A 26,080-nucleotide genomic window follows, 5' to 3' on the forward strand; every position below is an offset into this window, starting at 1 on the left:
TTTTCAAAGATAATCGCTAATGATTTAGATATTTCCTCAGTCAGCTTTTTGGGTATTCTAGGATGCATTTAATCAGGTGCTGGTGACTTGAAGACATCTAACTTGTCTAAGTAATTTTTAACTTGTTCTTTTCCTATTTTAGCCTCTGATCCTACTTCATTTTCACCAGCATTCACTATGTTAGATGTCCAATCACCACCAACCTTTTTGGTGAAAACCAAAACAAAGAAGTCATTAAGCACCTCTGCCATTTCCACATTTTCTGTTATTGTTTTTCCCCCCTCATTGCTCTCCTTAAAAAAATGGAATAACCACTTTATTGAGAAGTTCTAGTGCCATCATGCATTTGGGGTCAAAAATGCATTTTTTCCCCATCCTTCTGAAAGTCTGTTCAAATTTAGCCAAGTTTGCACATGCTCAGTAGAGTTTTGTCGAGTCTGCCAGGGTTATTCTCTATCCATCCACATGGAGTATGCTCAGTCCCCCTAGCTCCTACCTGTTGACCAGCCTCAGCATGTGCCATCCCCAGAGAGTGACATCATCCTGGGGCTGTTATTAAATATGTTAATACAATACATCTTTCAATGCCTACCTCACATTTGGTTAAGGACAAAATTTAAAAAAATAGGAACCTACCATTAGGCTCCTAAATCCATACTCAGACAACTAGTCGGGTTTTAAATGGTGCTGAGAATACAACAGCTCCTACTAACGGCTACTCCTGGGGGAATTCTGCACCAAAAAATTAAAAATTCTGTGCCTGACATTTTAAAATTCTGCAAAATTTTGCATATTTTGTCAAAATAACACAATATAATCAAGCCAGTTTCAATTATTTTGGTAATTTATTTCAAAATACCTATCAGCAAGCATGTCTGTAACAATACAGACAAAAAAAAAGATTCTGGTAATTTTTTTTTTTTTTTACAAATAGATTCCTTACTAGGCATATTAATACAGAACTTTGAATAATTCATTCAAACTACAAAACAGAAACGTACTTCCTGCACCCATCAGAAGCAATGCAAAGGCTTGGGGGAGTTAGGGGTAATAGAAAAACGGAGGGAGAGGAAAGGAGCCTGGAGTGAACCTGGTGGGTTGTTGGATGTGGGTGGGAGAGGTATGGAACAGGGTTTTTTTCGGGGAGGGGAGGGACTGCTAAGGAGTTGGGGAGCCTCCTCCATGCAGACCCTTGCTGACCCCAAGCCTCTCCCATTCACAGGACCGGCTCTAGGCACCAGCAAAGCAAGCAGTTGCTTGGGGCGGCAGATTTGCAAGGGGCGCAAGAATCCAGCCTAGGAGCTGAGAACCAACAGGGGGCCCTGGGAGCTGTAGTTCCTTGGTTAGCTCCCTGCCTATAGAACCAGCCCTGGAGCAGGGAAAGAACTACATTTCCCAGCATTCCCTTGGCCACTAGCAACAGGAAAGGGTGGAGGGAAGGAGTATGGAACTGAAATCTGCAGCTTGCTGTGAATGGTAGGAACAGAGCCAGCTCTAGGTTTTTTGCCCCCCCCCCCCCCCCCCCCGCACCTCTGTAATGTCCCAGCCCTGGACTCTCCCACGCCCAGACCCCCTGCTGCCCCAGCTCTGGCCCCCAGCTGCACTCCCCTGCCGCCCCAACCCTGGGCTCTCCCCCCACCCGCACCTCCTGCCGCCCCAGCTCTGGCCTCCACCCGCACCCTCCTGCCGCCCCAGCCCTGGGCTCTCCCCCCACCTGCACCTCCTGCCATCCCAGCCCTGGGCTCTCCCCCAAAGAAGGGGGGACTAAATGGATGGTGCACCTCTCTATCTGAAGCCTAGCAAGGGAGGTATCTGGATCCCACTAGAATTTAAAATGAAAAGTAAGGGAAGGGAGGCTCTGGACCTGGGCAGCTTTAGATACAGTACCGGGCACTTAGGAGGATTTCCACTTCTGAGCCATGGAAGCAGAAATTGACTTTTCCTTTCCAGATATAGCTAATATTCAGAAAGGGAATCTAGCACCTGCCTTCCAGATTTGAACACCTCAAAATTCAGGAGTGCTCAAGCTCAATTTGGGCAGCTGTTACTTCATTTCCCCCAAATCAAATATACTGATCCACTGTAACTTGCTGTAGAAAAAGTAGAATAAATTGAGCAAGAAATGCTTCCCAGTGGTTATTAGGACTGGAATTGCGATTTTCAACAGCCATTGCCTTTTTTTTTTTTTTTTTTAGTTTTAGTTTTATTTGTTTAAAAGGAAGACCATGATAGTGCATTCCCCATAGAAACAAAGAATGGAACAAAAGAATAATAAAGGCACCTCAACTTTTTCTCATTTATGTAGGGCAGTCTTATAATATGCATCCAGATATGTCCAATCACACAAGCTGAAAATTGTTCCACTTTACTGCAGTTCTGTAACCATATGGGAACCAATCCTGTCTGTGTTCTGTGCACATCCAAAATTCCTGCTGAATGACCCGCCCTGGGAGCGAGTTACCAGTGACCCAGGGCTGGGGTGGCAGGAGGGTGCAGTTGTGGGGGGTGAGGGGGAGAGCCCAAGGCTGGGGTGGGGGGCAGCCAAAAAAATTTTTGCTTGGGGCAGCAAAAAACCTACAGCCGGCCCTGCCCATTCATTCAGGCCCTGTTCCCTCACCCCACATCACCATGTGGCTCTGCAGCCCCACTCCCATTCAGTCTCTGGCTCAATGCTGTCACCCCACTAGCTCCTGAGCTCACACTCCCAGGCTATCCAGCTCACTAGCCATTAACACCAGTCTGTGACACTCTTCCTCCCCCTCCCCCCGCAACCCTGTGTGCCCCACTTTGTTTGTCGTAACCAGGCTCCACGGGCACGGTGCTGTGATGAACTTCTACTCCTGGGGGAATTCTGTGCCACTGCGCACAATTTCTGCCCCCCAGAAAATACCTGCGGCCTGAGAAGAGCTGCAATTCTTCCTTTTGCCCACCAGAGGCTGCTGTGGTGCCAGAACAGCCAGCAACTGGTTGCATTCATGCCGCTGGCTGTTCTGGCACCATAGCGGCCTCTGGTGGATGAAAGGCAGAACTGCAGCACTTCTCAGGCAGAATGTGTTTTCTGTGGGGAAAAAAATTCTGCAGCCAGACATGAATTCTGCATGTGCACAGTAGTGCAGAATTCCCCCAGAAGCATTAATGGCAATGGGAGCTGCAGGACTCTTCGTGCTTTGGAAATCCGACCAATTCTTTAGATGCCTAAATATGGACTTAGACACTAAATCCAAGTGCTGTTGTTTAAAATCTTGGCCTAAACACTTTCACAAAAACAAACAAAAAAACCCCAACCAAATTCACACACCGTTAGGATAATCAATGAAACACATGTAGGAAGACAAGAGAACACACAGAGCAATACATATTCTTCACGTTTACAGTAAATGAACTATCAGGGTGCAGGTCATCTATGGTAGCAACTGAATGAACCTCTAAACAAATGCTCAGATTAACAGAAAACTATATGTGAATCTGAAACAACGTCCTGAAACACAGACCGGATACATAGCAAGGCAGACACACATGCACTCAAGACCATAGTCTGGGAAGTCTGCAGAGGCAGACTGACATTCTTGTTTCATTTTGCTCAATACAGCCTGATTGTTCTATGTATTCCTACAGCGAACAGAGTGTTCATGAACAGTACATGTGAGTGAAGACCTAGCTATCAAGAGAGCTGCAGCACAGTAAGTTTCTCTGTGCTGACCCCCGCTTCACCCCATGGATGAAATGGGAATTCAGTCTCCACCACCCACACGGATCTCAGGATCTAGCAAGATGGATGCCAAGGGGGGGCAAATCCAATGTAGGTACCCACTAGGGACTCTGCTGACACCACCAATTCAGTTGACCTCTTTCCATGAACGTCCCCAAAATGGTAATAAATCTCGGTCATTACTGACACAGTCTGGGCTGAAAGTGATGAAGCAGCAAGTCCTCAAAGTCACCCAATTCCCACCACTCTCCAAAGAGCCAGAATTTCTAACAGCCACTCCTACACACATACATCCCCAAAGACTCCTAGTTCTATAGCTTTCATCCAGCTAGTGTCATGAATCTGTCACTGGAGATTTTTAAGAACAGTTAGACACACATTTGTCAGGGATGAGCTAGATAATACTTAGTCCTGCCTGAGTGCAGAGGGCTACACTAGATGACCTCTCGGGATCCCTTCTAGTCCTACGATTCCATGATTCTATCAAAGGGTAAATTTCTCAACACTAGTGCAGAAAAGAAGGTGGTCTGGAGGATTCAGACCCTCAATATATAAGTGATTAGATGAGGAATCATTCCCACTATCAGCTTTTTTTTTTTTTTTTTTTTTTTACATGCATATTTTGACCCAAGAAACACCATTATTCTCCCATTTCACAAATGAGATAACAGAGTTTGCACCATTTCAGCAGGCAGAGCTGGGGATAGAACCCAGGTCTCTAATAAAACTGAGCCAAGTCCCTTCCACTTTGCGAATCTTTTAGAAGCAACATGGCAAATTAGACAGTGTTGCCAACTCTCCCAGGTTTACAGTGATAGAGGCAGTTTTGGCCCCTACTGAAGGAGCTCTTGTGAGAGGAAGAGCATGTTACTCTCTGTCGACTAGCCCATACAAGGAGACATGACATACACACATTTCAGTGGGCTTCACAAGTATTGTAAGACAGCAGTGAGATGCTAGGCATCAGGATTGGTTAAACAGCATAGTCAAATGTAATGATGCATCTCTTGGGGTCATCTGTGGGGACTGATCCCTGGACCGTGGATATAAAATCATGAGCCACTACCACTTAAGCTGAAGAACTAGATCTCTTCAAATGGACGCAGCTGCAGAGTACTATGTGGTCCAGCTGCTAACGGGTGATAAAGCCACACTGTTTTCATGTAAGTTACAGAAGCAAACTGCCACCCACACACTAGAGAGGAGGCGGGGGAGGGGGGGGTTCAAAAATCAGAACACAGTCCAAAAGACAGGATTAAGTTTTGTTTCTCTCATTACTTTTGCGACATCCTTACGATTTCTTGGGGTCTGACTCATAATTTTTTAATTTTGGGGGTTTGCAATATTAGAAAATGAGAAAATCCAAAGGAAAATTCAGTCATACAATCACTCATGACACCCTGAAATGGCTAATGCAGAACTTAAATGTTACTGCAATGTAACCATCTGTTTCAGTGGTTTAATACATAACAGGAGCTATGGAGCTAAATATTATTATTAGCTGAGTAATCTCAAAGACAGTGTAACAGGCAATCTACGTGCAGTGAAATGCGAGGTGAGGCAACAGGTCTTTTAATACTAGCCAATAGGCCAGTACTAATGTACCAGCAAAAAGGAAAGAAAGATGATACCCAGTGGAGAGATGTTAGATAGGGCAACACTGGAGAGGTGCTTTGTCCCATTTCACCTGGTACATAAATCAGCACTGAAGCAGTCAAGTAATAATTCGAGAAAACTGTGATCCTCAAGTATCAAACATCCCTGCAGTCAGCTTGCCAGTCCACTAGAATTAACTGTGACTACATCAGATTTTTTTACAAGATCTATTTAACACATCCCCACCACAGAGACAACGCACTTTAAACCTGAACAGCTGTCAACTAAACACACTATTCCCTCATTTCCAACTGTTCGATTATTGAAAGCCACGCCTGCGGTCTCTTCTGTAAATTCTTCTCTCTAACACATCTGGGAAGTTTGCTGGAAAAGCAATGGGCATGGGAAGTACAATTATATACATTGTTTGAAGAGACAATTTAAAACTTGACAACTTTTCTGTTGACTCCTTACCAAAAGGAGGTAGTCCGTAGGTCTGGGTTGTCTGAGGGTAGATGGCATAGGGCTGAGTCTGCTGTAGCGCTTGGTACTGAGTCTGACCAGGATAAGGGGTCATCGTTTCTGATATAGGTACAGAAAGGATATGTGCATATGGCCTATAAAAAAGAATTAAAATGTTCACATTCTGCAGCTCTCATCATGCACATCCTGAAAGGGCGCTTTAGAAACATGTGCTAATTATAAATACAGGGACATATACTTTTTAAGGAACTTAGGAGGATAATATAGCAGCTGACAGAAGCTCCTGGGTCTGATTTTCCGCCACGCCAAGCATCCACATCTCCAAATGAAGTCTTAGAGAGCTGTGAGTACTCAGCACCTCAAGGAAGTCAGGATGCTTTCCCACAGTTTTTAATAGTTTCAGAAGAGTCGAAGTGAGTTAGTAGCACGCTCCACTGGTTTCAGTAGGATTTGAGCACAGAGTTCCCATAGAAATCCCAGCCAGCATCATTAATATCAATTAATCAAAGGGATACACTGTTACAAACGTTTAATGGTTAAAAAAGTAAAAAATATTCCAAGTTAACGAAAGCCATCCCATCTGCTTGGCAATAATGCAATGCCTTAGAGCTTGATCATACTACAATTTGTAAGTGTTTTAACACGTTAATACACGACTGCAGTATGAGGTTATGAGACTGCATGAAAGCAAATATGGAGAATTAAGGTATCTAGAAATTATTGTGCAATGGGAGAAAATACTAAAATCTACAAGTATAGAAGAAGGCTGGGATATCCTATGATGAAAATCAAGGTGATGGCAATTTGTCTTAAAACAAGATAAAGAACAAGCAGATGACAATGTGGCTTGAAGCTCTGAGCTGAGGTTTAAAAAACTGTACTGAAGGGACAGAGCAGGGAGCAACTGAATAAGAATACACAATCAATAAAGGCATTCCAGCATCTCAGTGAAGGGCACAAAATCTGGACAAAATACATGATAGGGAAAGAAAACAGCAGAATGAGCTAATGGTAGCTAATAAGGCTAACAATAAGAGAAGGGTTTTATAATAAGGATCAAGGAAAAATAAACTAGCATGAAAGTAAGGCCACTAATAAATTAGGAGGGTGAAATAGCAGTAACACCTCTTAAATGGCTTACTGATTGTTTTTTTAAAATCTAGTTTCATCAAGAAAAATAAAGGAGAGGTTTGGACAGTTAGGAAGTAATGAAGACCTAATATTAATAAGAACCAGGCAAGGGAACACTTAGGATTTCTGTGAGATCCATTTCTCTACTTTCCGGATGAAAACGCATCCTACGTTTGTAAGCTTACCAAACCATTATTTATGAAAAGTTATGGAGTACTGGTGAGGTACCAGAGGATGGTGGGCAGGGTGAAGGCAGTATCAATCCTCAAAAAAGGAAAGACAAGTGATCCTAGAAATGACCAAAAGGAAACTCTACATTCAACCCCTAATAAAATGGAACTTAATATGTAAAGTAAATGGTAAACATCTAGGCTGGGGTTTTCAAAGGAGGCTAAAAGGGCCCCAAGTCCCAGTGACTAGGATCAGAATACCTAGCTCCCTTTTGAGAAAATATCAAACTATGTACGAAGAGTACACTGGAGATGTAACCCATCTGATTATTCCCATTTCCTTTACATTTGATGCTGACAGCTCCTTTTCCCAGGTATGCAAGTGCTTAGATGTCATCAATGCCTAAATAAAGAGGAGACAGTTGAAGCTAAATATTGGTGAGATAGAAGGAATGATGATGGGTAGAGGGAAATATCTATAGGAAGGAGCAAACACCATAACATCTTCCATCAAGGGCATCTATTCTCCAATCATCAAGATAATATGCAGCGTAGTGCCCAGAATCCATGACTGAGATCAGGGCCCATTGTGCCAGGTGCTGTACATGTATACAGTAAGAAACAGTTGCTGCCTTGAAGAGCTTCCAATCTTAGACCCAGCCTTACAAACTCATGCAAATGGTTAATTTTACATAAGTGAAACCATTAATTTCAGCAAAATTTCTCACACGGCTAAAGTCAAGCAGGTACATGTTTACAGGACATGGGGCTAAACCAACAAGACATACACCAGGTAGAAGAAAGGGAGTATTATCCCCATTTCACAGATGGAGAACAGAGGCAAAGAGAAACTGAGTGACTTGCCAAGGGTCACACAGAAAATCTGTGGCAAAGCGAGGAACTGAACTCAGATCTTCTGAGTCCCAGAGGGGCCTTCCTAGATACCTCACTGCTACCAGATATCCAGGTAACCACAGCTGGTAAAGATATCTTTTTTCATCCGTGGTAAATCAGATGGATGAGGACCTGGCATTGTGACCTGTGCACTGACAACCTTCGGGCTAGAGAATTTTTCACTTGACCAGAGATGCACTGCAACCTGAGAATGAAGGCACCAGACTGAAAAGGCTCGTCATGGTTCAGAAGGCAACAGTTTGCCTGCCCATCAACATAAACTGCCAGGTTTCCTACTTTTGACCCTCACACCTGTCCTCCTTATTTTTTTCTGTTGTCCACCATAATTATTTGAGTCCTGGGCTCAGTGGATCCTCGCCATAGGCTGGGGGAGAGTCCTTTAGCTGTAGGTGGGCTTGCGCCTGCCCACCTCCTGGAAACCAATAGGAGGACCTTCTTGTGGCGTGGAGCTGCTACTACTGGGCCCAGAGTACCCTCTTCAGCTTCGTGTGGGCCAGATTCCCTCCCCACCCCCCACTACCTCACCGGCTGGTGCTCTTGCTGGCAACTGTTGCTCCTTGGGGAGGGGGACTGAGGACCCCGACACTGCTTTGCTACCACCTGTGGGGTCCCTCCTGGCTGTCTGCTAGTTGATGCTGCTGTTGTCTGGAAGCCTGCTGCTACCTTGGAGAGGAAGAGGAGGACCTTTGCTGCAGGGAGAGCATGCAGGACCACTGCAGTACACTGTGGAGGACGACTTACTGCAGGACTGAGCGACTTTTTCCAGCTTTGCTCTTGTGGTGGTGGTAGCTACTGTTGCTGTGGGGTGCAAGGGGAGCAGTGTGAAGCCCTCCCCCTGGTCCATCTGCCCTTCCCTCCCATCACCACCACCACTGCTGCTGCCCCCTCCATCACCCCCCACCTACCACCTGGACCTGTTCCTCATCCCTCCACTCAGCCACTTGCCTTGCCCTTTTCTTCCCACCATTTGGGACTGCAGCAGCAGCAAACAAGGACAGCGTTGTGCAAGGGCACGTGGGCACAAATGCCTTTCCCCTCCCTTTAGACTTGCCCTCCGCTCCTCTGCTCCTTTCAGCTGGTGGACCTCCCTCACCCTCTGCTTTGCCCACCGGCCTTCCCGCAGCAGTTTGCCCTCTGACTGCCCATATTTGCTCCCCTGCCCTCCCGCTCAGGTCTCATAGCAGTTTTTCTGTTTGTTTGCCTGCCCCGCTCCAGTCCCTGGGAATTTGCCAGTTTGCCTGCCCTGCCCTGGCCCCTGCAGTTTTGCTGCCCCGGCCTGCTTCCAGCCCGTTCCTTTCTCCACTGCCCTCCCTCCCCCACCATCCAGTCACCTCGTTAAGTGAGCCCATGTCTCACCCCTATGCGCTTGTACCCCTTCTCCTTTTATGTTGAGCTCCTTCGTTCACTGCACCCCCCCTAATGATATTATAGTCCTTCCTTTTCCCAAGGCAGCCGCAGGCTCCGGTATTTCCAAAACGTGTTGGTAATCGCGTCCCTCCCCTACCTTGATCGGTGTCCCCAAGCTCCCCGCACCCCGTGGCGCCCTCCTCCCCTGCTTGCAGCCTATTGGGGAGGAGTAGTTGGCCTTTCCTCCTCCCCTTCCCCTCCTTTTCCCCCCTCCTTCTGGTGTGCATCCCTGTCCCTTCTGAGAATGGTGGGGGAAATAGCAGGTGAGCCCCCCCACCCCCCGGTTGACCCTGCTGCCTCCCCTCAGCCTGCTCCCCAGGAACATATCTACCCAGTGTTCCAGACACAGCCCCCTAACACCCGGTCAAACTCAGAGCCCCAGTCCTGTTCACAGCCCTTAACCAAGTGAGCCTCACCTACCTTACTCCAGAGCCCTACCATGACAATTTCGCTCCTCAGGGACAACGGAACTGTCAGTAACTAGGGTCAAGAATTATTCAGGGTGCTAAAAGGAACAGAACTAGAAGCAATAGAATAAAATTAAGAGAAGGAACAATAAAGATGACTACGAGAGGACACATCCAGTTACTGTGACTGTGAAACAGTCTCCAAAGGGAAGTGGGGGAAGCTCATTCACTTGGAATATTTAAGACTAGAAAAAACAAAGCACTGGAGACAACAGGGAATCCTTCTGCACTCATTTACGTGAATTAGATCCTAGGTACAATTTTCAAAAGGACATAAGTGACATGGGAGCCTAAATCCCACTGGAAGTCAGTGGGGCTTTGGCTCCTAGATCAGTTAGATACGTTTGGAAATTTTACCCCTTTCCTTTCTCTCTCTCCGGTGTGTCTGATTTTATACATAAGGAAACTATTTCATTTTCACTCATGTCCAGTTTGTTCATTCACTGAATACCTTGGGCTTGAGTCTATAATACCTTATATTCTCAGTCATTACCAAGTGACATGATACCTTAGCAATCACTAAAGGCCCAATCCAACTCCCACTGAAGCCAATGGCAGTCTTTCCATTGGCTTCACCATGTGCTGGACTGGGTCACATATGCAGCAATGCCAATTTGTTGTCTATAAAAATACCATTCTGCAATGTTAAAGGTTCTGCTAAATGCAGGTTGAGATGGGAGGAGGGGAAGGTTAACATAAGAATGGACATAGTGGGTCAGACCAATGTTCCATCTAGCTCAGTATCCTGTCTTCCAGCAGTGTCCGATGCCAGATACTTCAGAGGGAATGAACAGAACAAGGCAATTATCGAGTGATTCATCCCTTGTTGTCCACTCCCAGGTTCTGGCAATCAGAGACTAAGGACACACAGAACATGGGATTGCATCCCTGACCATCTTGGCTAATTAATTGTCATTGATGGACCTATGCTCCATGAACTTACCTAGTTCCTTTTTGAAACCAGTTATAGTTCTGGCCTTCTGGCCAACACTCCCGGGAAGCGAGGTCCATAGGTTGACTGTGTGTTGGGTGAAGAAATACTTCCCTTTCTTTGTTTTAAACCTGGTGCCTATTAATTTCATTGGGCGACGCCTGGTTCTTGTGTTATGAGGAGGAGTAAATAACACTTCCTTATTCACTTTCTCCACACCATTCACAATTTTATAGACCTCTATCATATCCCCCCTTAGTCATCTCTTTTCCGAGCTGAAAAGTCACAGTCTTTTTAATCTCTCCTCATATGGAAGCTGTCTCATACCCCTAAATGTTTTTGTTGCCCTTCTCCATACCTTTTCCAATTCTAATATATATTTTTTGAGATGGAGTAACCAGACCTGCATGCAGTATTTCAGGTGTGAACGTACCATGGATTTATATAAAGGCATTATTGTAGTTACTGTCTTGTTATCTATCTCTTTCCTAATGGTTCCTAACATTGTTAGCTTTTTTGATTGCTACTGCACATTGAGCAGATGTTTCATAGAACTGTCCACAATGACTCCAAGATCTCTTTCTTGAGCAGTAACAGCTAATTTAGACCCAATCATTTTCTTTGTATAGTTGGGACTATATTTTCCCCATGTGCATTACTTTGCAACTATCAACATTGAATTTTATCTGTTGTTTTGTTGCCCAGTCACCCAGTTTTGAGAGATTCTTTTGGAACTCTTCACAGTCTGCTTTGGACTTTACTATCCTGAGTATCGTCTGCAAACTTTGCCACCTCACTGTTTACCGCTTTTTCCAGATCGTTTATGATTATGTTGGTTCCAGTACAGATCCCTGGGTGACACTGCTATTTACCGCTCTCCATTCTGAAAACTGATAATTTATTCCTACCCTTTGTTTCCTATCTTTTAACCAGTTACTCATCCATGAGAGGACCTTCCCTCTTATCCCATGACTGCTTACTTTGCTTAAGAGCCTTTGGTGAGGGACCTTGTCAAGGCTTTCTGTAAGTCCACGTACACTACATCCACTGAATCACTCTTGTCCACATGTTTGTGGACTCCCCTCAAAGAATTTTAATAGATTGGTGAGGCATGATTTTCCTTTACAAAAACAATGTTGACTCTTCCTCAATAAATCATGTTCATCTGTGGGTCTGATCATTCTATTTTTTACTATAGTTTCAATTTGCCTGGTACTGAAGTTAGTACTGGTCTGTAATTGCCAGGATCGCATCTGGAGCCTTTTTTAAAAACTAGTGTCACATTAGCCATCCTCCAGTCATCTGGTGCAGAGGCTGATTAAAGTGACAGGTTATGTACCACAGTTAGTAGTTCTGCAATTTCATATTTGAATTCTTTCAGAACTAAATCAAAGGTTTTAACAGTTTAGAGAAAAATGCAGTTATAAAATTTAGAACCAATTTTTCAACTTACTTTGCAGAATATAGCTGTGAGGTATAGTCATTTGGTGACCTTGGGATGTAATCAGTGCATGTCAGAACTGAAAAAGAAACATTTTATACAACAGAATTGTAAAGAAAGGATTTTTTTAAACTACACAATTTCCAAAAAAGTAACAAAACTTAATGAATCACAGTGAAACATTAGCACGTCCCACAAGGTGTTCTAACCTGACAAACCATGTAGCTGTTAAGTTTTTGGAGTGCTTTGGATATATGGCTTAAAAAATATTTACAAATATGTTTAAACAGGGTGAAAAATGTAACTTCCTGCCCCTGCAAATAAGTGCATCATTCAGAGCAGCAAGTTGTCCCTTCACAGACAATAAGACCAGAATCTACGGCTTTCATTTCCTTGATTTTGGGAGTGTGACAAATCCCCTGAACATTCTACAGTTCTGCACGTGCACCAATGCTTCATTTCAGCATGCACTGCACTGAAAATCCCCTGGAACCCAGCTGTTACTGGAGCAGCTATGGTGGCTAAGGGATAGAGAGACCGCGAGGCCAAGTTGAGCCAGGCTCTGCCCCCAGACACCTCTCCCCTGCCCCCAAAATACATGGGCCCAGCAGCCCATCTTCTCCCTCTGGTGGCACCACATTAGGCAGGATCCCCCAACCCATCTCTTGGGGGACAGGACAAGAACTCATGGAGCTGAGAAACAGCCTGGCTGCTGCCAGAACAGCTGTAGCAGCAATGGAGAGAGCACCAAGTTTTACCACCTGCTCTGGATCCTTCACATGGCCCTGGCAGCCCACCTCCCCCTTGGGGACACTACATGAAACAAGAGTTCAGGGGCAGCATAACAGGGCCAGTCTGAAAACGCATCCACTTAGCCTCAACGCCTGTTCAGAAGAACCTGCTATATCTTGTCCTTGGCTATACTGTCAGTAAAAGGGGGCTACTTAGTCAAGTATTGCTTCTATGGGTTATCCATCCTCTCTAGTGGCTTGTTCACATACAGTAACAGCCTTCTGCTGCCAGCTAATGTAGTTAGCCCTGTAGCTCAAGTAGTACATCTGAGGGGCAGTTCAAACACTGTTAATGTGAAGTTTATTACAGTTGTACATGCCAATGTTTTTACTTTTTTCTGTTTAAAAAAGCAAAAGGAAATTTAAAAAGTTATTCAGGTTGCAAGGGCAAGCACTCAAAAGTGCAGAAATCTCATATTTAATGTTCTGCGCGTGCCTTACGATACACTCTATAATTACATGGTCACCTACTGTTTTTTCCACAAGACCTCTGCCTCATTCAGTGCACAGGGCAGTTGGTGTTCAGGGAATGAATCAGGGCTGTGCAATAAATGAGGTCATTCTAGTCTGTGGGCTCTTTGCCTCATTTGGTCTAGAAGTTGGAAGGCACACAGAGAACGAGGAAGGGAAGTGGAGGAAGAAAAAGGATGATCCTGGGGTAAAGACAGTTAAATGCTACTTAGAACTGGCTTCTATCCTGGCTCTCCCACACACTTCCCATGCTTCTTAAACCAATATTGTTGGCAGCTGACCACTGACTGCATACCCCTCACTTTCTGGGTGCCTAATGTGACGACTTGGGGTTCCGGATGCACAGAAGTGCTGAGTGCTCAGAACAGTAAGTCAAGTCAATGGGACCTGTGGGTGCTCACCACCTCTGGCAGCAAGGCAGTAAGATGTGGAGTTGTAGGCACAGGAGTTGGCAGTCAGGATCCTGAGTTCGGATTCTGGCTCTCCCACTGATTCAACATGCGTCCATAAACCTCTTTCTTTGTCTCAGTTTTCAGAGTTATGAAATGGGGATGATAAACACTCTCCTACCTCACAGGGAAGTTGTGAATATGAATTCATTAGTGTCTGTGAGGCTTTCGTACTACATCAATGAGAGCCACAGAGGAGCCAATGAGCATATTACTAACTCTGTAGTCAGCGCAAGGCTTGGATGGGGCATAGTAAATAAGGCAAAGACCCCACATTGAATGATGAGCATAAGAGCGGCCTCATTCCCTGAGCGCAGTCTGCCCTGTGCACTGAATGAGGCAGGGGTTCTGTAGAAATAACAGGATGTGATTATGTAATTAAAAAACTGTATGCACTAGAGGGCTAAATTACAGTTGCACAGACAATCTTCAATTGACATTTTGACTTTGCAACCAAAATAACTTTCTTTTAACTTAGTGTTTTGGGATATAGTTTAATTATATGATGTAATCCAGTCTGATATTACAATCCTGCAAACATAGTCTGGACCTTATAGAAGCTAATGAAATAGCTCCCTCTGCTGCTTAATATTAACTACTGAATGTTGCGGGCTATGAGTAGAGATGACAAAGAAAGTCTCAGGGCTTGTCTATACAAAGGGCTAGTGTGTGGCAAGACGGGATGTAAATCTACAGCGCACTAGCTTGCCGCATACTAACCAGCCGTGTGGGCCCTGCAACCTTAAATTAAACGTTCCCTAGTGTGCTTTGACCTATTACTAAACAGCAGTAGGTCAAAGTGCACTAGGGGAGAGGTTATTTTCCTGTAACTGGAGATTCTTTGAGACGTGGTTCCTTTCTGTATTACACTGTGGGTTACACATGCGCACCCATGCGACTGGATTGAAAGTAGAGTCCACTGGTCCACACATGTTCCCTGACTTGCCTTGTGCTGCCATCCAAGGCGATAAAGGGCAGGACAGACAGACTGTGTCTCTGGTTCCTTCTCCACTGTGAATCAGACAGATTCAAAACACAGGGGAAGGGCGGGTGGATAGTGGAATACAGATAGCAACCACAAATCTCAAAGAATCTGCAGTTACAGGGAACTAATCTCCTCTTCTTCTTTGAGTGATGGTCCCTATTGTATTCCAGTGTGGATGACTGGCAAGCAGTACCTTAGTTGGAAGAAGGTGCAAGGATGAGGGTGGAAGGGTCGTGCAAAGAACCACCATGCCAAAGGATGCATCTGCTGCCAAGTCCTGCACCAAGGCATAGTGTGTTGCCAAGATGTGGACAGAACCCCACGTGGCTGCTTTACAGGTCTATAAAAGGCACAACTTGAAGGGATGCCGTGGTCATAGCTTGGAGTGAGCTCATACCTCTATTGGATGAGGTTCGACAGATGGTAGAAGAGTATAATGCAGTTAGAAATTCATTTGAAAAATTCTCTGGGTGGAGATGGCCTATCCCAAGTCTCTCTGCTACCTCAGTAAATAAACTTTCTGATTGGTTTCATTCTCTGCCGGCAGAAGGCTACAGCTCATTGGACTTTGAGGGAATGGAGAAGACGTTCTTCTGCAGATGCGTGTGGTTTCGGGAAGAAAACAGGTAGGTAAATGGATTTGTTAATGTGAAACAGATCACCTTAGGTAAGAATTTCAGGTGTAGGCATAAGGAAACCTTATCTTTGTGGAAGACTGTAAATGGCACATCTGCCATCATAGCATCTGAGTTCCCCTATCCTCCTCCCCAAAGTAATAGCAACAAGAAAGGCGACCTTCATGGAGAGGAGGGACATAGAGCAAGATTCTATTGGCTCAAAGTGGGGTTTCATTAATATCGAGAGTATCAGATTCAGGTCCCATTGAGATGCAATTGTTTGGAAAGGTGGGAAGGTTCTGACGAGGCCTTTCAAAAATCTAGCAGTTACTGGGTGTGTAAAAATAGCGTAACCTTCCATAGGAGGATGGAATGTGCTGATCGCCGCTAGGTGGACTCTCAAAGCGCTGAGGGCAAGGCCCAATGCGTACCAGGATAGAATGTGGTCCAGGATTGGGGGAATATCAGTTGCTTCTGGTAAAACTCTTATGTTGTGCCCAAGACAAAAAAACATCTCTACTTAGCTCAGTAATATTGTCTAGTGGAATTTTTTCCTCCTGTTAGAGAGAATGTCTTGTACCACTGAGGAACATGCCTGTTCTATAGTTGATGCCCGTCCAAGTACCATGCACTGAGGTGAAGTGGACACGGATTGGGGAGCTTGATCTCGCCATTGCACTGTGTCAAAAGGTCAGGAAGTACGAGATGGGGATCGGTGGCCAGGACGACATGAGCAGAAGATTGGGGAAGCAGAATTATCTGGGTCAGAAGGGGGCGATCAGAATGACCGTTGCCTTGTCTTGATGGAATTTGTAGAGCACTTGAGGTAAGAGCGGTACAGAAAGGAAGATATAGTTGAGCTGGTGTGATCAAAAGAGAAGGAGGGCCTCATCCTGACAGCAGTAACCGAAGGCTCCCCTGGAGCAGTATGTGGTGCACCTGCTGTTTGTCTGAGAAGCGAATAGGTCCTTGGTTGAGGCCCCCCATTGCGTGAAGATGTCATGTAGTACTGCATTATGAAGTTCCCACTCATGATTGATCGCAAAATGACTGCTGAGTGACGTCGTGAGAACATTCTGTGTCCCCGGAATATAGGCCGCGGATAGGCTAATCTGATTACTGATGAATCAGTTCCGGAGTTTGACCACTTTTGCACATAGAGAGGTGGATCTCACTCCTCCTTGTTCGTTGCAGTAAAAGACCATGGTGGTGTTGTCCAACACGATCAGGACATGATGAGAGTAAATGAGTGGAAGAAAGGATTCACACGCTCTTCTTACTGCTCAAAAGTTCTCGGACATTGATGTGCATTCTGGATTCTTAAAGTGTCCGTTTCCCTTGTGTGGTATGGTCATCGATATGTGCTCCCCAGCCGAATAGTGACATGTCAGTAATAACAGTTCTGTCTGGGGAAGAGGGAAAAAATGGGGACTCCCACACACATGCGATGTGGGCCTGTCCACCATAGGAGGGATGACAGTATCTTGGGTGGGACTGTCAGCATGAGGTTCATAGAGTGACGATTCAGTGAATACACTGACTGAGGCTATGTCTGCAGGCAGAGAAGGTGAAGTCTAATGAAGGGGGTCACGTAGGTGCATGAAACCATATAGCCAAGTAGAGAGAGGCACATCTTGGCTGGTACAAAATGGTTGTTTGTGATGCGAACTATGACGACATTCATTGCTTGAAATCTGTCTGTAAACAGATATTCCTGTGCCGTGATAGAGTTTAGGGTAGCTCCAATGAAGTCCAATGACTGCGTGGGGTTGAGGATTGACTTCTTGATGTTGATGCTGACTTCTAGTGAAGCAAGGAGGCTGAGTAACATGAAGATAGATGAGTGTGCTTCTTGGCAGGACCAGACGGCTAGGAGACAGTCATCAAGGTATGGAAAACCAAGGAAACCATAAAGCCTGATGTGAACTTAATTTATTTTATTTATTTTAACTGCTACTACAGAAAATACTTTGGTGAAGACTCACAGCAGTAGCTATCCCAAAAGGTAGTACTCTGTATTGGAAATGGTTGGAGCCCACCATAAATCTGAGAAAATGTCTATGGGCAGGGCGGGTTGTCGATGTGGAAGTAAGCATCCTTCATAATAGAGAGCCGGGAACCACGTGCCTTTTTCTAAGGATGGAATTATTGCTGCCAATGTGACTATGCGAAACGTCAGTTTGCGGATGAAGCAATTGAAGTGGCAGAGACTGAGGTTTGGTTTCCAGCCACCCCTCTTCTTGGGTATGAGGAAGTAAGTAGAGTAGAACCTGTTCCTTGATATGCTAGAGAAACGTGTTTTATTGCTTCTCATTGTAACAAGGAGTTCACCTTTTGGGTAAGAATACTGTTGTTAGAGTGGTCCCCGAAGGGGGGTCTTAGGTCTTCTTCTCGGACCAGTGGGACTTAGAATGCGCTTTGGCCCCTGGGGCTGAGCTGGTGGAGGGAATGTCCAGTTTCCTGAACTTGGAGGAAGACTTAGTCCCAGGCTTATTGGAGTACTTCCTAATCTCCCAACAAGGCCTCATCATGGGGTCGGGGTGGAGGGGGTGGGGTTCCCACTGGCATCAGAGTCGGATGTACACCAGGAGGCACACTCCTCGCAGAATCAGGCTGATGTACGGTGGGGAAGGAGGGATGTTCCCCGGCCTGGGTCTGACTGCAGTCTCATGGTCACCTCCATGAGATACTTCTGGAGATGAGGTGCACAGCCCTCTCAGGTACAGTTGGGGAAGGACTGCACATAGCCATGACGTGAGCTTCTCCCAAGCAGTAGAGGCAGCGTTGAATTGGTTGTTGCTGACTGAGAGGGACAGCGGGCAAGAGGCGCAGTTTGAAGCCCAAAGTCCTTGTCATAGTCTGGTATCTGAACAGGGGTACGAATAGGGGCAGGAAACTCCTGAAGTCCTCACTAAACTGTTAAAACTATTAACTATTAAAACTAGAAATGAAATAAAACTAGGTGAACTGCCTTAAAAACTGATAAAGCTATTTACAGCCGCAATTAGAACAGCATGAGAGAGGACACTGAAGGTTCTGACCCAGACCATGTGGTGGTGAGAAGGAACTGGAGATGCAGTCGGTCCACCCCACCCTTTATATCACCTTGGATGGAAGCACAAGGCAAGTCAGGGCACATGCATGGAAACAACTGACACTACTTTCAAATTCTCTGACTCTGAGCGCATGATGTGCAAGCATAACCACAGTGGAATACAATAGGGACCATCACTTGAACTTTTAGTGCAGTAGCAAGGTCCACACAGCCAGTTAGTGCACAGCAAGCAGAGTGCACTATAGATTTATACCTCCGCTTGCTATGCACTAATTCTTCATATAGACAAGCCCTCAGTGGACTGTAGACAGTATGCACCATGGAAGTCCTCAAACGGGGACCCTCACAGAGTTCTATTCTGTCACCTCTTGTTCATCTGTATTAAAGGCACTAGGGGACATTTTTAGGCATTCTGAACTCCAGGGGTATCAGTATGCTAATGACACTTAGCTCCACATCAAGTACAGAAGATGTACTCCCCTTCCCACCTCTGCCACTGTCTCACTGTGTGACCTTCCGCGAGTTATTTATTCTGCGTCTCAGTTTCCCATCTGCAAAATGAAACTACTTATCCTCACAGTGGTTTTGAGAAACTTTTTCTGTAAAGCTCTGAGAGCTTCAGATTACCTGTGCTTTAGCAGTGCAAATGATTGTAAAAGACTCCACTCAATGTTTGTGTTGAGGTAGTGACAATTTATGAGAGACGGTTCACATTCATTTGTCATTACCAAACAAAAGTCCCTGCCCAAAGGAAATTACAATCTAGGATTTAGACAATGCACAAAGAGGAATGAACAGGCAAACAGGGGTATAGGGAAGACACGGTAATGATAGAGGCAGAAATGTTGCATTAGTAGTCACAGGTGGTCACCAACCTAACCAAGGCCAGGCAGTAATGATTTGTAGGCATCGCAGCAAAGGCAGGTTTTAAAGAGTGGTTTAAGAGGTTGCGATAGTGCCTTTGTGAATTTTGACCAGGAGTTCTTCTCAAGAACAGGGATGTGCGTGGGAGAGGTCAGGAAGGTGTCTGTGAGAGAAACTGACAGGAGGGAGATGGAGATTGGCATCATTAGTGGAGCAAAAGCAGGGGATGGCCTCTGATAAGTAATTAGATTTGAAAGATAAGGTGGGGTAAATGGTGCAGGACCAAGAAGTTTGTGCTTGGTGCAGAGGACCCAATGGACACAAAGAAGGGAGTGAGAGGGTCAGAACGAGCCTTACTTTCACTTGACATGGGAAGGTTTGGGCCAAGGCTTGAAGATTCAGATTTCTGATCACTGACTTCTGTGGTGCTCACTTGACTGAAAGGATAAAAGCACATATTAGCTACCAACATCACTAATCTGTGCACTAACAGCACGGGAAATTTTAAGCAATTGATTTTGACCTTCCTAGCTAACAATGGCCACAGGCTGCTAGGGAAACACTCTGCATTCTGCACTCTTTCACATATACCAACACACTAGAATCTGAAAGATATCCTTGCATCTCTTTGTACAAACCTCAAATCCTCACTTCCTTCAGAGTATTAACTCACTAATTTTCTCAAAATAATAAACTTTTAATAGAACACGGAAATCTAATATAAGCTTTGTTGTAATGTGTAAATGTGAAAAATCCCAAAGGGACAAAAATAATCCATGTCACAGCTGAGTCGTGGGTGGCCAAACTTAGTAGTCAGAGCCAGAGTCCATGGTCACAAGACATGGTTTAGGAGTCAGCTGGGTCAGGATACCAGGAGCTGAGAAGCAGGAGACAAACTGGGGATCAGAACCACAAATCAGGAACCAGAGTCAGGCTGGATCAGGACACCGAGAGGGCAGAAAACCACAAATCAGATGCCAGGAAATCAAGCAGCAGGAGCAGGAAGCACAAGACCCGCAGTCCAGAATGGGGTGGAGCCCAGTTGTTTGGAAAGCTTCCTGTTCCTGCTGCTGGCTTAAGTAGGACCAGCCAGCCAGTCAGCTGCTCCGGGACTCTGCCAATAGGACTGCAGGGGCAAAGCCTCAAACTGGAGCTAGGCTTCTTTGGTCCCAGGCAGGCGAGCATCAGCAGAATGCCAGATGGAGGGCTGGAGCTCGGCTGCTCCTGGAAATCGTGCAGACCCAGGTTTGAGACTCATGGGTCATGACAATCCAATTAAAGACAATCAGAAAAGACAATGCTGTCCCACTCATTTTCTCATACAATTTGATATGCATAGTGTGACAGTGTACCCCATAAGGCTTTATGGGCGGGGTGCTCAGAAATGTATGTATGATATAACTGGAATAGGGTTTTGCTACATATGCCATGTAACATATCTATGTAAAGGTTATGATCTACTGGTTATGTTCATCCTAGTTGTATGCAGGCACCATTTGTGTGTTCAAAGTTATGAACATTGGCTTTATAATTGCTTGATTTCTAAGTAGCCTTAGTTAGAACATTTGGTCACTTCTTGGGAAAGGAATGTGCAAATTAAGTGCTCAGTCAGGAAGCACTTAACAGACAAAAGAGCTTGGAAGACTCCAATCCACATAAGAAGTCTACCTGAGGACGTTCAAGGTAGCATGTGGGTAATGGCTGCTACCTGCAAGTCCTGGGTCATGCATGGGCATGTGACTGGCCCATGTGATTCCAAATCTCCATTTTGTGACTGGATTCTACACAGGGTGAGGAGGGGGTCTCCATCCACAAGAGAAAGTCTATTTAAATCCCTGAGAGACTCCTCCCTTTTGTTTTCAGCTGGCTAAAAAAGGAGCCTCTCCACCCCCCAGGATACTTGAAGAAAACTGGAACAAAGGACAGTAACTACAGGGGGCGTGAGTGATTGCTGGACCCAGGCTAAAAAGAGATTAGTCTATAAAAGGGAGCATTCTGGAACTGGTGAGGATCTTATCTGTATTTAGTTTGATTAGACATAGATTTGCGCATTTTATTTTATTTTGCTTGGTGACTTACTTTGTTCTGTCTGTTACTACTTGGAACCACTTAAATCCTACTTTCTGTATTTAATAAAATCACTTTTTACTTATTAATTAACTCAGAGTATGTATTAATACCTGGGGGAGCAAACAACTGTGCATCTCTCTCTATCGGTGTTATAGAGGGCGAACAATTTATGAGTTTACCCTGCATACGCTTTATACAGGGTAAAACGGATTTATTTGGGTTTAGACCCCATTGGGAGTTGGGCACCTGAGTGCTAAAGACAAGCACACTTCTGTGAGCTGTTTTCAGGTAAACCTGCAGCTTTGGGGCAAGTAATTCAGACCCTGGGTCTGTGTTGGAGAAGACGGGAGTGTCTGGCTCAGCAAGACAGTGTGCTGGAGTCCTGAGCTGGCAGGGAAAACAGGGACAGGAGTAGTCTTGGCACATCAGGTGGCAGCTCCCAAGGGGGTTTCTGTGATCCAACCCGTCACATTTAGTGCTTCTCTCTAAATGTAGTAATAGTGATTAATATTATCAAAGTAAAGATGTACTTAAAAGCAGCTACTAAGCAAAAACTATGTACCACTGAATTAATTCCAAAATAAAAGATCCTATCAGTCAGAGAATTCCTTACACAGTGAATGGCTGTCTCACCTGACTGCTCCATGGAATGTATTAAATAAAGCACTACAACGCAATATTAAAAGCAAGATGTAAGTTGATGCTATTTAAATTCTATGCAGTCATTCACAGAAAATCCTTTTGGCAAGATTTAGCATTCTTAAAAAAGCTCATTGTGTCTCAAAGAATATTTTTGTTTAAAACAGAAATTTCTCAAAATTGTGTTACTTGACAAAAGGAAGATAAATGATAAAAGCCCATGTCTTGTGAAAAATGCATACAGCAACATAAAACTGCTTTCTCAACTGAAGCATACAATGAAAACAAGAAACTGACAATTGGTGAACACTAATATCAAAATCAGTACTACACACCTTAAGTTTTGTTCTCCAGATTCCTGCATCTTGGCCTTTTTCACCTGCAAAGATGAAAATGTTCAAAGACACCATGAGAGAGATCTGTCCTTGACAATCTCTGTACACAAGTGACAGGCTGCAGTTACAAGCTAATCATTGTTTGCAACACCGTTACTATAAGTAGCTGTTTAAATTCAAGTAGCCTTGTGTTTGAGTCCTGGAGTTAAATAGTGAAACCTGTAAGTTCCCTGATTTAAACATCTATTGCTACCCCAGAATTTGTTAGCAAGGTTGCTTTTTCCCCCGTCTCCCTCCCCCATGCCCCTACACATTTTTTTGCACTGGGATACTCAACTCCCAAGGTTTGATAGGGACTGTTCTTTGTAACCCAAGGAACTCCGTTAATTCTAAAACAATTCTATTCTCAACAGATCTAGCACTCAAACTGCACCCAATGCTCAGCTGCCATGAACTAGATTCCCTTATCCTCTCCCTAGCAAGGTAATACTTGAAGCAAGAAGTTTAAATCATTTCTTTGTTCACAACAGTAGCAAAATCAGAAGTCCCAAATTGCATTTTAGAGCAAGAGAAATTAAACTAGTATTTAATACTGCATTTGTGGATGGCTCACTAGTCTAATGGTAGCATGATGTGCTATTGTAGGGGGATCAATTTAAACACAGATTTGGTCAGTTACTTCCGGTCCAAAATGGACTGGGATCCTATGAAGACTTTTAAAAAAAACAACAAAGTCTTTAAGGTGTCACCGGACTCCAAGATTTATTTGGGCATAAGCTTTCGTGGGTAAAAAAACCTCACTTCTTCAGATGCATGGAGTGAAAATTACAGATGCAGGCATTGTTATACTGACACATGGTTTGGGCAATGTCCCCATATCTACTCTAGCGACACCATCAGAGGACCTAACCACATCAGCCACACCATCAAGGACTCATTCACCTGCACATTTACTAATGTGATATATGCCATCATGTGCCAGCAATGCCCCTCTGCCATGTACACTGGCCAAACTGGACAGTCTCTAATAAAAGAATAAATGGACACAAATCGGACATCAGGAATTGTAACATACAAAAGCCAATAGGAGAACACTTCTATCTTCCTGGACATTCTATAACAGATTTAAAAGTAGCCATACATGATCAAAAAAAACTTCAGAAACAGACTTCAAAGAGAAACTGCAGAACTAAAATTCATTTGCAAATTTAACACCATTAATTTGGGCTTGAATAGGGACTGGGAGTGGCTGGCTCATTAAAGAAGCAATGTTTCCTCTCCTGGAATTGACACCTCCTCATCAATTATTGGGAGTGAACTACATCCACCCTGATTGTATTGGCCCTGCCAACACTGGTTCTCCACTTGTGAGGTAACTCCCTTCTCTTCATGTGTCTGTATAACAATGCCTGCATCTGTAATTTTCATTCCATGCATCTGAAGAAGTGGGTTTTTTACCCACAAAAGCTTATGCCCAAATAAATCCGTTAGTCTTTAAGATGCCATCGGACTCCTCGTTGTTCTTGTGGATACAGACTAACATGGCTACCCTCTGATACTATGAACACTTTGTGTCTTGTTTCCAATTTTTAATTTTTATAACTTCAGCTTCCAGTCCCCAGATCTTGCAGTACTTCTCAAACAAGCCATTTAAATTCTCTTAATCCTACCTACCCCCGAGAGATGCTAGCATCCCATCTTCCCTTCTGTGCAAAGTAGAATGTATCATAATGGACATAATCCAAAATTACCCCTGCAATTCATTTTATTCTTATATGTCTCTAATACAAAGCATGGTGATCTGTCATCACACTAATTTTGGCTCCTTCCATGCAAATAAGCTACCCGCATGATCAGGACACAGAGAGCAGGAGTGTCCAACCTTTTCGAACTGAGAGTCAAAATATTTCAGAAAGGTCAAAGTGCCCCAGTCAATTTGGGGCACTCTCTCTGCTGCCTTCTTCTCCCTTTGTGTTATTCAGGTGTACCATGCTAGAGAGCAATAACTAACTGATGGGTAGCTGGGGTGAGGGGTAGCTGAGATCTCACCAAGAGTGGTCGTGTGGGGCAGGAGAATTGCCCTCTACTAACTCATATATGGCCCATAGGCCAGGGGTTCTTGCAACAAATTTTTTGGTGGCCTCGGAGCGTGGCCACCAACTCTTGCTGGTGGCCGCACTTACACTTTTTCCTAAAATTATTTATTTTTCCTAAAATTAATAAAATAATATGCACATATATACATCCAAATCATTGTAATTTATGTAAGGGTTGGGGTTGGTTTTTTTTTGCAGACTCAATAATAAAAATCTTGCACAGTTATCTCTATTCTTTACTGGACCTAATAGAACAGAAACACAAATAAGGTGCTCTTGTCTTTTTTATTATTGTTTCTTTTGCTTTTTGGGTAAAAGTCTGTATAATGATTCTGAAGTAAATTTAAAATGCTTTTACATAATAGAAGTCCAAATAATGAAAAACATATCTGGGTGGCTTGGGTCTGGGGAGAGAAAGGGAGGCACGGTTGTGGCTGCTCCTCCGGGCAGCTGGGGAGGGTGGGGGGGAGGGCAGATCTCAGGGCTTCAGCCAGCCTAGGGCTCCTCCGGCCACGGCGAGTGGGGAGGTGCTCAGGGCTTGTAGCTCCAGGTGCAGGGGGCGGGAGCGCAGGCAGAAGGGGTGCAGTCAGGGGGCTCCAACAGCTGCCCATGCACCCACCGCTCACCTTCTCCCCCCGGGCCCGCCTCCTGTGTCCCTCCTCACTCCCCGGCCACAGACACCCTCCTGCCCGTCACGAAAACTCCCACTCGCTGATGGCTCACTGTTCACCTCCTCACCGCCCCGCTTGCAGCCAGATCCCACTCCTGCCTCCTCACCCTGCTGCTGGCTTGCCGCTTGCCTCCTTACTCTTCCGTCAGCCCCTCCACACATGCTTCGCCGCTCACCTCCTTACTCCTCTGCCAGGGCCTCCAACCTCACTGCTTGCCTCCTCCCGCCGCCCCCTCCCGATCCACCCGCCGCTCGCTTCCAGTCCTCACCGCCCCTGCTCACCTCACCTCTCGCCTCCTTACCTCCCCTCACCTCCCTAAACCCCCCACCACTTGCCTCCTCACCCCCCCGTCCACCAGCCTCCAATCCTCACCCCCTCCTCCTCACCGCCCCTGCTCACCTTGCCTCCTTACCCCCCGCCACGTGCCTCCTCACCCCCCGTCCACCCGCCACTCGCCTCCAGTCCTCACCCCCTCCTCATCACCGCCCCTGCTCACCTCGCCTCCTTACCCCCCGCCACATGCCTCTTCACCCCCCGTCCACCTGCCACTCGCCTCCAGTCCTCACCACCCATGTTCACCTCGCCTCCTTACCATCCCCACTTGCCTCCTCACTCTCCCACTTGCAACCAGACCCTCCCCCACCCTCCTCACCTTGCTGCCTCCTTACTCCTCGCTGCTTACCTCCTTAATCCTCCGCCAGCCCCCCTCCCCCACCACTCACCTCCTCATCCCACTGTCTGCCCATGCTCACCTCCAGTCCCCACCCCTCGCCTCCTTACCTATCAG

At 45.3% G+C, this 26,080-nt stretch overlaps 1 protein-coding gene across 4 annotated transcripts in view; it reads right to left on the minus strand.

Moving 5' to 3' along the window:
- Nucleotides 1–26,080, minus strand: part of EYA3 (EYA transcriptional coactivator and phosphatase 3) — a 133,264-nt gene that overhangs the window by 57,335 nt on the left and 49,849 nt on the right. For 3 of the 4 annotated variants that reach the window (XM_034753752.1, XM_034753753.1, XM_034753751.1), the window contains 4 exons: nt 22,527–22,570; nt 19,840–19,919; nt 12,263–12,329; nt 5,780–5,922 (listed from right to left, as the gene is read on the minus strand). In XM_034753752.1, coding sequence (XP_034609643.1) covers nt 5,780–5,922; nt 12,263–12,329; nt 19,840–19,919; nt 22,527–22,555 — 319 coding nt within the window. In that variant the 5' untranslated portion in view covers nt 22,556–22,570. Of the gene's footprint in view, nt 1–5,779; nt 5,923–12,262; nt 12,330–19,839; nt 19,920–22,526; nt 22,571–26,080 lie in introns of those variants that run through there. The other variant, XM_034753754.1, reaches the window with a different exon arrangement.

Source organism: Trachemys scripta, chromosome 20 (genome assembly GCF_013100865.1).
Source record: "Trachemys scripta elegans isolate TJP31775 chromosome 20, CAS_Tse_1.0, whole genome shotgun sequence".
NCBI classification, from domain to species: domain Eukaryota; kingdom Metazoa; phylum Chordata; order Testudines; family Emydidae; genus Trachemys; species Trachemys scripta.